General features: G+C 32.4%; 2 protein-coding genes and 1 long non-coding RNA gene across 6 annotated transcripts; 2 read left to right on the top strand and 1 right to left on the bottom strand.

Annotated features, from left to right (window-relative positions):
• Positions 1-366: 366 nt before the first annotated feature.
• On the top strand, positions 367-4,007 carry LOC110654806 (heme oxygenase 1, chloroplastic). Its single transcript, XM_021810915.2, has 4 exons — positions 367-1,147; positions 2,796-3,019; positions 3,426-3,533; positions 3,693-4,007. The coding sequence occupies exons 1-4, from the start codon at positions 700-702 to the stop codon at positions 3,783-3,785; spliced, it is 873 nt and encodes a 290-aa protein (XP_021666607.2). The 5' UTR covers positions 367-699; the 3' UTR covers positions 3,786-4,007.
• A 3,103-nt stretch (positions 4,008-7,110) lies between these two features.
• On the bottom strand, positions 7,111-8,565 carry LOC131177194 (uncharacterized). 2 transcript variants are annotated; one of them, XR_009146819.1, is made up of 2 exons: positions 8,256-8,565; positions 7,111-8,139 (listed from the first exon to the last, which is right to left on the bottom strand). It is a non-coding gene; the product is annotated as an uncharacterized LOC131177194 (long non-coding RNA). The 2 variants fall into 2 exon arrangements; XR_009146818.1 differs by having other exon boundaries at positions 7,111-7,448.
• LOC110654808 (uncharacterized) lies at positions 8,561-12,303 on the top strand. 3 transcript variants are annotated; one of them, XM_021810920.2, is made up of 9 exons: positions 8,561-8,719; positions 8,871-8,998; positions 9,251-9,323; positions 10,063-10,145; positions 10,424-10,462; positions 11,349-11,419; positions 11,486-11,600; positions 11,830-11,966; positions 12,126-12,303. In XM_021810920.2, exons 1-8 carry the CDS (start codon positions 8,659-8,661, stop codon positions 11,902-11,904), a joined length of 645 nt encoding a protein of 214 aa, XP_021666612.1. In that variant the 5' UTR covers positions 8,561-8,658; the 3' UTR covers positions 11,905-11,966; positions 12,126-12,303. The 3 variants fall into 3 exon arrangements, with proteins under 3 accessions (XP_021666612.1, XP_057998124.1, XP_021666613.1); XM_021810921.2 differs by having other exon boundaries at positions 8,584-8,704; XM_058142141.1 differs by lacking the exon at positions 10,424-10,462.
• The last annotated feature ends 835 nt before the right edge of the window (positions 12,304-13,138 follow it).

Genomic DNA, 13,138 nt, shown 5'->3' with positions numbered 1-13,138 from the left:
TTATATTTTAACCTTTTTCAGTAATTTAAAACTAATGAATATTTTGTGAATTGAATCTATGTTAGTTAACATAAAAATTATGATTTTTAAAATTAAAAATTATGAAATGAATAGATTTTATAAGAATTTTTCCGTAGAATTGGAATATATTATTATAAATAGAATTCAAAAAAATGAAAATAAATCAAGAATTAAATTAAAAATTATTAATTTGCAAGTGAATATAAGAAAGTGGGATTTATTATTATTTAATTAAAATGTAATTTCATTATTTTAAATATTTTCAGAAATATATAAATTTAATTAATTATTTTTTTATATATTCTTTTATAAAAATAACTCAAACGAACATCTAAAAAGGAAACACAAACACCAACGCCAGACTTATCCTAATCCGAAAGGAAAGCTTGATTACCTATAAAAGCCCCATTTTCTTCGATACAGGCGCAAGAAACTGCAACCCCATTACCCATAATTATTTATTCTTTTGTTTCCATTATTTTGAGCTCTCGCTTTGTCTTCAAGGCTACTTGAACAGCGATTCTAAGCCAAAGCCAAAAACACTTTGAACGCTTTTTCTTTGTCGCTGAATTTTCTTGTGTTTTCTTTTCAATTTAAAGGTGCCGTATACTCTTTTCCTACTTAATTCTATACTTTATTTTTTTGAGTTCAATTATTGTCTGGCTCTGTGTTGACGAAATGGCTTCTCTTAATCTAACCTCTCAATCTCAATCTTTATTTAACAAAACCCACCTCCAAGTATCCCCATCTCTCTCTCTTTCCACTGCTATCCAATCCGGTTTTGTACCCAAAAGAGCTTCTTTTCAGTTTCAAGTCCCGGTAACTCCGAGAATTGTGAATATGCCCTTGAAAGCTGCTGCTATTGTGTCCTCCACCACTGCGGAGAAACCCCAAAAGCGCTACCCAGGTGAGGCTAAGGGGTTTGTGGAGGAGATGAGATTTGTGGCGATGAAGTTGCATACCAGGGAGCAGGCTAAAGAAGGGGAGAAGGAGGTTGAGAAGCCGGAGGAGCGGGCTGTTCCCAAATGGGAACCTTCCGTAGAGGGTTACTTGAGGTTTTTGGTGGATAGCAAGTTGGTTTATGATACTCTTGAATCCATTGTTGATAAGGCGGCTTATCCTTTTTGTGAGTTTTGCTTTGCCTAAAAGGTTATTGGATTTTATGCTTGATAGTTGATACCCTTTTATTAACTTGGTCAGTTTTTGGTTGTGTTAATGATTTCCTGGATGATTTATTTGGTCATATTTTGTTGGATGACTTGTCCTGGTACGGATTCATGATTGTGGTTGGATTGCCTGATGGATTGTGTTATTACGGCTTCTGTTTTGGAATAGTTTCTTCGTCGCTATGGGGCTTTAATCTTGATGTAGGAAATGAACTTCTGTTTTGTCTGTGACTGTTGGAAAATCTAATTCATTAAATATCCCTCATAAAGCAAATAAAGGTATATGTTTCTTTGTACAACTGCTTCTATGATACAGTTAAGAGTGGGATTTAGCTTAGTTGTGGTAGACCATAGATTCTCATCTAGCTTCATCAAGACTTTGGCTTTTGCAGTTTGGTGTTCTGTTGGAAAAATTAGAACCACGGGTACTAATCCATGAGCATGCATAACCCTACGATCATGACTTGTTTCACTAGTCCTAAGCATAATAAAATTTTATATATATATATATATATATATATATATATATATATATATAATGCTCATAAATCACAGCCTAGAAGTGTATGCAGAAATATTTCACTCCAAGGTTTGAAGGGAGGATGAGAGAATTTGTGCACCAACTTGAACACCCGCCTTTGAAGCGCCAAAATGCTTTCACTTGCAACCAGTTTTCTGCCTTGGCAAACTTGCTCATGACCAAGGAAACTTACCCAGAGATTTGCTCGCTACTCTCTCATGAACACCTGCGCTGGCAATTGCACACAATGCTCGCACTTTTTTTCCTTTGCACTTAAGCCGTATACTGCATATATAAGTTATAATCACTGATGGCCTTAACTCCCTCATGTAACTGCATGCACTCCTCGCTCGCGCACACCAACATTCCTTTTATAACCAGCACACATGCAAGTTCATAGCTCCAACATGGAGCCATTTACTGGATTCATGAGTAGAGGTAGACCTGGCCAATGGCCGGTTCCAGTTTAGAAACGGCTGCTTATTGGCCCTTGGCTGTTTGGCCCGGTTTGGCCCATGGCCTGGTCTAGGTAGAGGTGAGGGGAGCAGTTTGCTCCCCATGTTCCAGCAGCATATAGCCTCTACAAAGTAGGCCATGAAGGATCATGGGCCTGGTTTTAGCCTATCCTGGGTGGACCCTGCCACAATTTCCTTCATGTTCCTTATGCAGTATGGGTGCAAAGACTTGGTTTCATCGTGGTGTTATTTTTTTCCTTCATTTAGTTCTGTCCAATATGGCAATTTTAAAAAGAAAATTCATGGAGCTATATGTTCATTTTGGTTCAAATGTCTATGATCGTTCAAAAACATCTGTACATATTTTTTCTTTTATGTTCTCTACATTTGCAAATTCCTAGGTGGGTTTGATTTTGGCTGTCTTTGAATTTTCTTGTTTTTTGCTTTAATTCTTGAAGGTAGCAGTTTCAATCTATAAGATTTTCATTGGTTAAATTTGACAAGCTTTTTTTTAGGTTCTTATGCATCACCCAGTCTTGCATTCTCTATCTCTGTCTTTGTGCCTGCATTGATGGCCTGCAGTTTGTAGTATGTGTACTTCTGCTCATGAAAATTTCGTTCCTTTTCCTATAGATGCTGAGTTCAAAAACACTGGATTGGAAAGGTCTGAAAAGCTGGCAAAAGATTTGGAGTGGTTCAAAGAACAGGGCTATGTCATTCCAGAAGCCTCTTCTGCTGGTGCCAGTTATGCACAGTGTCTGAAAGAACTGTCAGAGAAGGACCCTCAAGCTTTTATTTGTCACTTCTACAATATATATTTTGCCCACAGTGCTGGTGGTAGAATGATTGGGAAGAAGGTAAACGAATTTAAACTTAAATGGCCAAAAAATATTTTAGCGCTTCATGGAGGTGTAAGACTCAAGTTGCAGCGCAATGCTTGAGCACTGGGTTTATTTGATTTGTGAACTTATTGCATAGCAACATAAGTAAACCGTTGAGCTCCCCCTCTCTTCAAATAAACAATGCTACACTAGTATCAGTGTGCCTTCATTTTTATATAAATCCATTGAAGAGGAGTTCTTGCCAACAAGAGATATGAGTTTCTCAAATAAATTAGGAAAGCATCTTTTTACTTAAAGGACATGCCTTCATGCGGCTATATAGACATACTTCGGTGGTTACTCTGATGGGGTGATATCAATGATATCTTAGTTTATGAGGGGCAATTCTCACATATTTTCTTTTCCTCTTTGTTTTTGTTAGGTGGCTGAGAAGATACTTAACAAAAAGGAATTGGAGTTCTATAAATGGGATGGTGACCTAAAACAACTGTTGCAGAATGTTAGGGACAAGTTAAATAAAGTTGCTGAGGTAATTTTATTGTGAAATTCTCTTATTAATTTGCTTCAGTTTTTCAATCTAACCTCATAATTCTGAGAAGTAACAAGATACATTATCTTGTAGATGTGTTTTGTTCCACATTTTACAGCCTGTTAACGCATACATGTATTTGTTTATGTGATTGCGCAGAGCTGGACTAGAGAAGAGAAGAACCATTGTTTGGAAGAAACTGAAAAGTCATTCAAATATTCAGGGGAGATCCTTCGTCTAATATTATCGTGATGTGGATAGTTCCTTGATCTCCTTGTAATGTTGTGTAACCATGCGCAAGCTTAAGTATCCAAGTTTATATCGAAAACATTTTATTTTTCTTTGCAGCAGTATTCTTCAGTGAAATCAAAATGCTGTTCTTGTACATTATAACTTCATCTATGACATGAATAAATTAGGAATATGAACATTGATCAAGCCATTATGATAATATGGCAGATTTTTTTTTCTTTATTATTTTTGTCACCAAAAGCTATACCAACTCATTATTGAATTTTCATTATTTTGCCTGAAGAGATTGTTGTGTGAATGGTTTGCATTTGAGAGGGGAAAAGAAACCATTGATGGCAATTGGCATAAAAATATATTTGGCAGGCTGACAAGCAATTATGGATTGTGTAGATTGTATTGGAGTAGAATCTGGGGAAAAAAAATCTGCTGCTAGGAACAGAGTTCACAAACTGCAGTGGTCTTCATTTGGTACAGGCAAACCGTACAACAATTCCGGGATGCTCGTTGGAGTTTGCATAATGACCTTATGGGTTTGTTATATGTTACTTGAGCAGGTTGTACCAGGAGAAAGGTTGAGAAAGCAAGTAATAGTGTTGTTTTTCCTTCTTAGTTGCTTTGTAGGGAATTATAACAGGAAAACCATCAACTGCAAATGGGCGATTGCTTAGATGTCAACATCGTGTGCTTGAAGCAGGTGGGAAGTAGGAATAGAATTTATTTTGGGGTTGGCCTTAGTTGGCAGCACCTAAATGCTCTACGGTCCCTTAACTTCCATACTTTCTTATTGATGAAAGGGACATGGCTTCCAATCTTATCAATCATCCCCCTCTGTCAAATTATAGCCCCTGCTTCGAATCTAATATGGGCTCAGGAAGTGGATACGTTTCTTTGTGATGGAGTGGGGTTGTTCTTCCTCTCTCTGTCTCTCTCTGAACAATAGAAAATGATTTGGATTTTTTTTTTTCCCAAAAGAACCCCAATTGATTACGAATTATATTAAACCCATTTTTAGTATTTTGACATTCATAATTGGCCATTAGACCATTGATGATCTTACGCTTAATTAGTCTAATTTTAATTTAAATTACTAGTAGCATGATGAGCCATTTACTCTGGACAATGTTAACAAAATCACCGCCGTTTGGAAACTCCCACTTAGGGTGGCAATTTTGAAAACTACTCGCAAACACGACACCAAAATATAGGGTTTGAGTTAAGTTTATTTGTATTCGTGTCGAATTCGTGTCGATCCATTTATGACACGGTTATAATCATGTCATGTCACGGGTTAATTCGCTAACTTGACTTATACGTTTATGACACGATTTAATATTTGTGTCAAGTGTGTTGACCTGTGACCCACTAATCCATTTGCCCACTATGACTCAAGAACCCACTTATATAGCCTGTTAAATGGGTTACGTCGTGTCAAACCGTGTTAAATAGATTATTTCATGTTAAATAGGTCATGTCATATTGAATATACCTAATACAATTTAATATTAATCGTGTCGTGTAACTCATATAATAAAAGGGTCGTGTTTGTGTTTAAATTTTTGACACGATTTGTTAATCATGTCGTGTTCGTGTCTATCTTAATTATATTCATGTTGCGTGTTAACACGACACGAACATAACCCATTAACCAGAATTGTCACCCCTACTCCCACTTAATTATTTCCCAACTCAAAAACTTTCTTGAATAGAAAAAAAATATTAACTCAACAAAATATTTATATAAGCCTCATTTATTTTAACTAAACGGTACATATATTTTTTATTTTATTTATCTTTTTATTAATATATGTTAAATAATTTAAAAATTAATTAAAAATATATATTAATCAATTTATTTCTTTATTTATTAAATTTAAAATAAAATTATAATTAATTAAAATTATAATATTATTTAAATTTTATAATATAATTATGAACTCAAATTATATTATTAAAATAAAATAATAAATAGTTCGTGCACATGTCACTTCTTTTATCATAGTGTGTCACATAAACTAACAAGCATACTTAAAAATTGCCAATGACATCACTTTTATTATCTTCATTTTTAAATTTATCTATAAAAATTAATTTATCATATTAAATATTAATTTATCTAAATATTTTTAAAATTTCAACTATGAAAATTTGATCTCAACTATTAAAATATAAAATTATTTTTTTATATTTTTTAACAATTTTGAAATTTTCTTACATTTACAACTTCAAATATTATAAAATTATATTCATCATATTATATATCTTTACAATCAATTATTTTTTAAATACATTAAAAAAGGATGAGTTACTATTAAAAAAATTATATATATATATATATATATATATATATATAATTTCAATAATGATATTTTCAAAATGGTCAAGTGAAAATATGTATTTCTTTCTATTTTATTTATCCTTTTATTGATATATGTCAAATAATTTAAAGACTAATTAAAAAAATTTATTAATCAACCTATTTATTTATTAAATTTGAAATAAAATTATAATTAATTAAAATTGTAATATTATTAAAATTTTGTAATATACTTATGAAATTATAAATTGTAGTAAAATATATATTAAATTATGTTATTAAAATAAAATAATAAATAATCCACGCATGTGTCATATTTTTTATTATAATGTGTCACTAATAAGTATATTAAAAATTGTCCTATGACACCCTTTTATTATTTTATTTTTAAATTTATGTATAAAAATTAATTTATCATATTAAATATTAATTTATCTCAATATTTTTAAATTTAACTATGAAAATCTTATCTCAACTATTAAAATCTAAAATTATTTTTAGTGTATTTTTAAAATTTTAAAATTTTCTTAAATTTATAACTTCAAACATTATAAAACTATATTCATCATATCATATAGCCCTAAAATCAGTTTTTTTAATTAAATTTTTAATTACATAAAAAAGGATGAATTACTTTTGAAAAATTATATATATATTCATCAAAAAATTATTTTAGAAAATTTAAATATATATTTTTAAAAAATTTCTTATATTTAAAATATAAGAATTTTAATAATCATATGTATTTTTTTATTTTATTTATTTTTTTTATTGATATATGTCAAATAATTTAAAAATTAATTTAAAAAAATTATTAACCAACTTATTTATTTATTAAATTTAAAATAAAATTATAATTAATTAAAATTTTAATATTATTAAAATTTTGTAATATAATTTTGAAATTATAAAATATAATAAAAAATATATTAATTTATGTTATTAAAATAAAATAACAAATAATCTATTGCAGGCGGATGAAATGACTAGTTTTATATGCAAAGCTAAAACTGATTCAGAAATTAAACAACTTTATTTGATGCATACAAAGAGGGCACTAGGAAATAAGAACAACACTTCTATATTGAACATAGATGGGCAATACATAACTAGACAATGAGAATTCAAGGTTGCCTTGCTAAAAAGTATGTGAATGCGGAAGTTCTACAGGGCCATGTACAGCCTGCAATTATGAATGCAAGGCATTCATTGCCAATCTTCAAACACGAATAGCGGATACAAGGGAGAAAGTTAAAGCAGATATAATAAATGACTTTGAGCTCACCATTTCCATCACAATCAGCGCAGACTAAACTACTTGGTTTAGAGCTTTTTTCGCTACCTGTAGCCTGTCAAATCCAGAGAAAAGTGACTTGCAAGGAAAACATACCAGACGAGAAATGAAGGGAAGACCGAGCTTTCATGCATTGCCAATTGAAGTGAGCCATGCCTCATACTCATTTAAAAATTGGTTGAAGAAATCTCTTTACCCATTTGCTTTATTCTAAGCATTTCTCTAGAGCTCCATCCTACAATGATTAGGCCCACTTGATCCCAAAGTTCATCATTAGCAAGAATTTTGTTGTTTATTTTTATTGCAGTCAACTAGTTCAGTAGTGTCAATCCACCCTACTAATGCACTACTGTGTTCTGTGTAAATTCTATTTTAGATTGCCATGCCATGAAATGAACACTAAAGTAACAACTATACCAGCAAAGTTTTCTCTGATTTGATAAATGGGCATCAATGATCATGGGTCAATTTTTGTTTATGTTTTTAATTTTGACCATTCTCTCAATTACAACTAATACTTCCATTCAAGATTATGAGAATGGTCATCCATATCCCTCACCATCCATCTCCAGGAAATTATTGTAGCCATCTCAACCGAGCAACAAGCGTATAGCTCATCAGAATAAAGTAAACTTTTCCTAGCAACCACCGACCTTAACCTCCAAAGACTGAAATTTACCATATTTGGAGGTTTGGTTTGTTCACTCTAAGAAAACTCCCAACAACTGAATCCCCAAGAATCACTCCTAATAATATCGTCACAGATAAGCCACAGTAAAAAACCAAACGCAAAGAACAAAGAAAACCCAAATATCAATTGAGAGAGAAATAAAGGGATGTTGCAGAATGAAGAGAGAGATACCTGGTTTGTTGGGAGAGAGAGAGAAGAGTAAACATGGGTAAAACTAAAACACATAGCATTCATCATTTTCAATATGGGTTGCTTCTTCAAGTGATCTTCCAGCAGAAAGAGAAGAGCTAAACTAAATAGTCAAAAGAGAGCGAAACTCTATTTCTGTGTGCTTGTTCAATTGTTGGTGGTAACGAACACAGGCGCATTACGAGCAGATAAGGCACCAGGGGCTTGCAAGAAAATGGACAGACGTTCCAATGATTTTACTTAAATACCCTCCATCTTCTCAGCAGTGTCGCCTCAGCAAACAAGGGTATTAATGTCAATAAATCATTTGGCACCAAATTTGCGGAAGGCCAGAAACCGCTCCTTATAAACAAAGAAATTGTTTTTAGAACAGAAAGCAGAAAAGATGGCTAGTGCTTTGTTATCTACTGCTTGCTTTCTCCCTTCACAGAGTAAGCACTTTCAAGGTATAGAGAGAAACTGTTTGGGTTCTCTTTTTCTTGGTTATAGAAGATTCCCTGTTTATGTTATGTAAGAATGCAATACAAAATGTTACTTGATCTGGGTATCCTTTTTCCTTTTTATACTACTTTGTGAAATGTTCTATCTTTTATGCAGATAAGGAAGTGACTGGACTTGTAGTGAATTTGAAGAGTTCTTTCCATGGCCAAGTGATTCATAATAAAAGTTTATTGAGGAAGGAATTTAGCAGAATCAATGGAGGCCGTGTTGCGATTACCTCAGTGGTTTATAATTCTTTACCTTCCTATATTTACTTAATTTCATTTCTGGTGCTTACAGTAATCACACTAACATATACATATCTAATTTGGGATAAATCAGATTATAGGTATAGCTTGTCTTGGGCAACATAAGCTTGTTTTGTGTAATTTGATTGATTGGAAAAGTAGGTGCTTAGGGTGACTAGATTAATGGGTTTGCATCTATTTAACGTAGTCCTTGAATTTCTTTTACATGATTATTTTCATTCTGCACAGCTTGGAAGAAGCGTACAGAAGAGGGAGACAGTTATTCCTGATCCAGATTACAGGATACCAGTTGTCTTGCTTGGTCTGTAAATTAAGAACCCTGTTTTGTTTGTCATTGTTGATTGGGATTTTTATGTGTTAAAGCTTTCCTTGTACTGTGTTTAGAACTTCAGAGAGCAGCAAAATGAAACTGAACTGAGCTAGGAACTTAACAACAATACAACTAGAGCATTCTAATCCCAGTTTCTGCTTTTAGTTGATGGTAAATAGCATTTATGCTATTAAACCAAAGCACTACAGCATTTCATGCATTATCTGCTAAAATGCATATCTGTGCTTACTTGGATGTTGTGCTCCTTGGACTAGAATTTTTTTTAGCCATGTCTGCGCAATGCAAATCAAAACCTGTATTTATGGTAATTTCTGTGTAACAAAAGAACTTGTATTTATGCTTTAAACTTCTTTTTTTTTTTCCCTAACGCATGAAAAAGTTAGAGATTGCAAGACATAACTTAACAGATTCAGATCATCCCTCCCTGTTGTTTTTTATATAAAAATTGAAAAAAAAAAAAAAACCAACACAACTATTAGAAAACACCTTGCCAAACTTTTCAGCATATCCTTGAGAAATTAGCTTGCCAAACTTTTGCATTGTTTATACTATCATGTTCTCCTTTAGAAGATAAATTGAATTTAATAGTATCTATTGACAAATCTAAAAATTTCATTATTTAAAAATTTGTTTGGGATCTTGCTTTTAGTGATTAGCTGGTTGCTTATTGTATGCTCTTCCTTCTCTGAAATGATCTCTGTTAAAGCAGGTTTAGCTGGTGGATTAACTTATACAAATAATCTGGCACCAGCTGTACCTGTTGGTCTCCTTGGATTGCTCCTTTTATTTCAGGTAATTATAAACCAAAATGTGTCGCTTAAGAATTAGATATCACAATTTTCACTTTTTTACGCCTGTCAGTTTTTTGGGCTTTCTTCCTTTGTGAGACAATGGTTTCTTGCATGCCATTTACATTTGTTCTTCTCATCAATAACGAAATAACAATAAATTTCTATGCAGACAATCTTTCTACTTAAATTTGTTGAATAAACTATTATGTGTTGGTACTTGGTACATCTGCTTCATTTTCTGAAATTAGCTAAAACTTAATTTCTTTTTTTTTTTTCCAGACGACAAGGGTGAGATTTGTTTTTGACAATGAGGCTCTGGTTAGTTCACTCTTTTTTTTTTTTATTAATTATGTTCACTCTCTAGGAAGTAGGATCTACAAGTCAGAAAGATAAAATCTACTTATCATTGATATATTAATTTTTCAGCTTTTTTCCTCAGACTTGTGCATTTGTTTATATGTTAGAATGATCTTTTACTTGAAAAACTTAACTTTTTGACGACTCAGTTTGTTAGGTAGGTTCTGCTACCTGAACTGTTCTTAGATTATATAACTCAATTGGCTTTGACTGGATCTTTGCAGTGACTTTAATTTGGTTGGATCACTATAAAATAAAGGAAATATGCATGCTTAGATTTGCATGTGGTGTGCATATCAATGCGACTGTTGTTACCTATCAAAGATGTTCAGAAAATTGATTTGCTGTGATATCTGGAATCTTTTTCTAGCAAATTAATGTGTTAAACTGAGATCCAGTGCACTCGATTTTGTGATTGTAATTGACAGTTTTTGAAGGAATTAAGCAATACTGGAATCTCTTCTCCCAGCTGTACTTGATTTGCAAACTGATTGAGTAAACTAGCTCAAATATTGAACTGAAAAATGATTAGTGTTTTCTTTTAGTATTTCCCAGAAATATATTTGTCTGTCAGTTTAGTTAGTCTTCTCTTCCAGGGATGAAAAAAATCATCTAGTTGAGATTTTTTTGAACAATTATCTTGGAGTTCACTTCATTTTCGCTTTCTAGGTTAATATATCTCATTCTCACTGTACTTTTGGCTCGCCCCACAGTCGAGAGCTTGTCCCTATGGAGTCATAATTTGGACTGGTAGATAGAATGACATGCAAATTGCATCTGTTCCTGTTTATTATTGATCCAACAAACTTCATTTTGGCTCATATGCATATGATGTTTGCCGTCCTAGGAGGTCAAAATAGGAGACCAGCTTGAGGAATCAGGCGAAAATGTGTTCGTAGGTGGAAAAAATCGTTGGAAGTAAGTACTTTCTTTGCTCCATCCAAATTCAATGAATAGCCACTGACCTATTTATTTTAATTACAGATTTTCAACATTTGTGAATTGGGAACTATGGTGGCCAAATTTCCCTATTCTGGTGTACTTTAAAGAGACTCAAACAAAACCTGAAGGACAAGTGCACTTCTTCCCAGTAATTTTTGTAAGTATATCATCAAAATACAAACCTAGGAAGCTGAGCTTTAGGGCTTGTGGGGAGGAAGCCTAATCATGCAAATGTATTTGTGGGGTGCTTTGTATTAAAGAAAATAGAATAAAGGGGAAAAAAATAAATATTTTTAGAATGAATATCTGTGACTTATGACTTGGGTTTTTCTTTGTTAAGCTATTTCCTTCACTAAAATTCTTTCTGTTTTTCTTCTTCTGAATAGAATGGTAAGCAACTTTATGATGTAATGGTGGAGAGAGCTGGCCCCTCTAAAAACAGTGGTCCAAAACAATCCTAAAAGGTTGAGCTTCGTAGTCATAACTCTCCAGCAATCCATTTGAGATTCAGTGCTTCGATGAGGTATGGCAATCCTCAAAAGCAGTATTGACTTTTTTATAGGATATATTCGTTGAAGCTTCTGGTATTATTTTTATTTAAAGGTATGTTATAAAAAGGATTTGTGTAGAATATAAATGGACTGATGCAAGTTCTGTTTCTCGTGTGTTGATTTTCCTGCAGGGTAAAACATGTTGCTTCTACTGATTGAAGCTGAATAGTGTAGATATAGATGATCTCATATACTGTACGAATGTTTATACATTATGGAATTCAGGAACAGATTTAGTCAGTGCAATTCTGTATGTTCTACAAACTAATTGCTATTAAAAGGGGACAAAGGAAAAAACCTTAGAAAGTATGGTATTCTTGTTGAGATGGCCTGAATTCTCAATTAGACTCGACAACAGCATGCTATCAAGCCGACTAACGTTTTTTGGGTCCAGAGTGTGAACTCAACAAGCAGTACATATGGAATGGCTTGCTTTTAATTGAATTTTCCGTCACCAGTTGCACCAGCAGAAAAAGCTAAGATCCAATCACCATTAACACAGATTATATGAACTACCATTAGCTCATCATATCTCATATATCTTTCACTGAGAAAAGGAATGAAAAAATTAATGCGCTGAAGCGAAGCAGCTAAATTCCTTAATCATTGCCCAATTATATGTGCCTTGCAGCTAGGTTCAGTTTCCTGTAGATATTCCAATTCATTATGTGTTTTTATGATGAATTTTACCGCTTTATTGCAATTAAATCCATTTTTTTTTAATAATCCAACTTTACAATTAATTGAGTATTCAACATGAACCTTGAATCAAATGAAATATAGTTGTATTGATATCCTTTTTCTTGGTTTTACAACACTGATTTCTTTTCCTTTTATGAAAATTTATTTCTTTTTGGCTTTCATTGTGTTAATTTAATTATATTGCTTTTCTTTTTTTAAAAATGATTTCTTTCTTCTCTTTCCACTTTTCTTTTATGAGAAAATAAACCAATGATGCAAACTTCTAAGATTATGCAAGGAAATTTGTTCTCATTAGGTTTACTTACATTTAAAATTTTGCTATCATCACACACGTGTTTTAGTTTTAAAAATTTTAAATTTTCAGTGACATTATTTGAATTTTTATACACGTCACTACTATAAGATAAGCAAGTTCCTTTTGACTTCACACCCCCTTACAAGA

This window comes from Hevea brasiliensis, unplaced genomic scaffold (assembly GCF_030052815.1).
Source record: "Hevea brasiliensis isolate MT/VB/25A 57/8 unplaced genomic scaffold, ASM3005281v1 Scaf348, whole genome shotgun sequence".
Classification (NCBI taxonomy): Eukaryota; Viridiplantae; Streptophyta; class Magnoliopsida; order Malpighiales; family Euphorbiaceae; genus Hevea; species Hevea brasiliensis.
The sequence above is the reverse complement of the archived record's forward strand: the minus strand, read 5'-3'. Positions and strand labels throughout refer to the sequence as shown.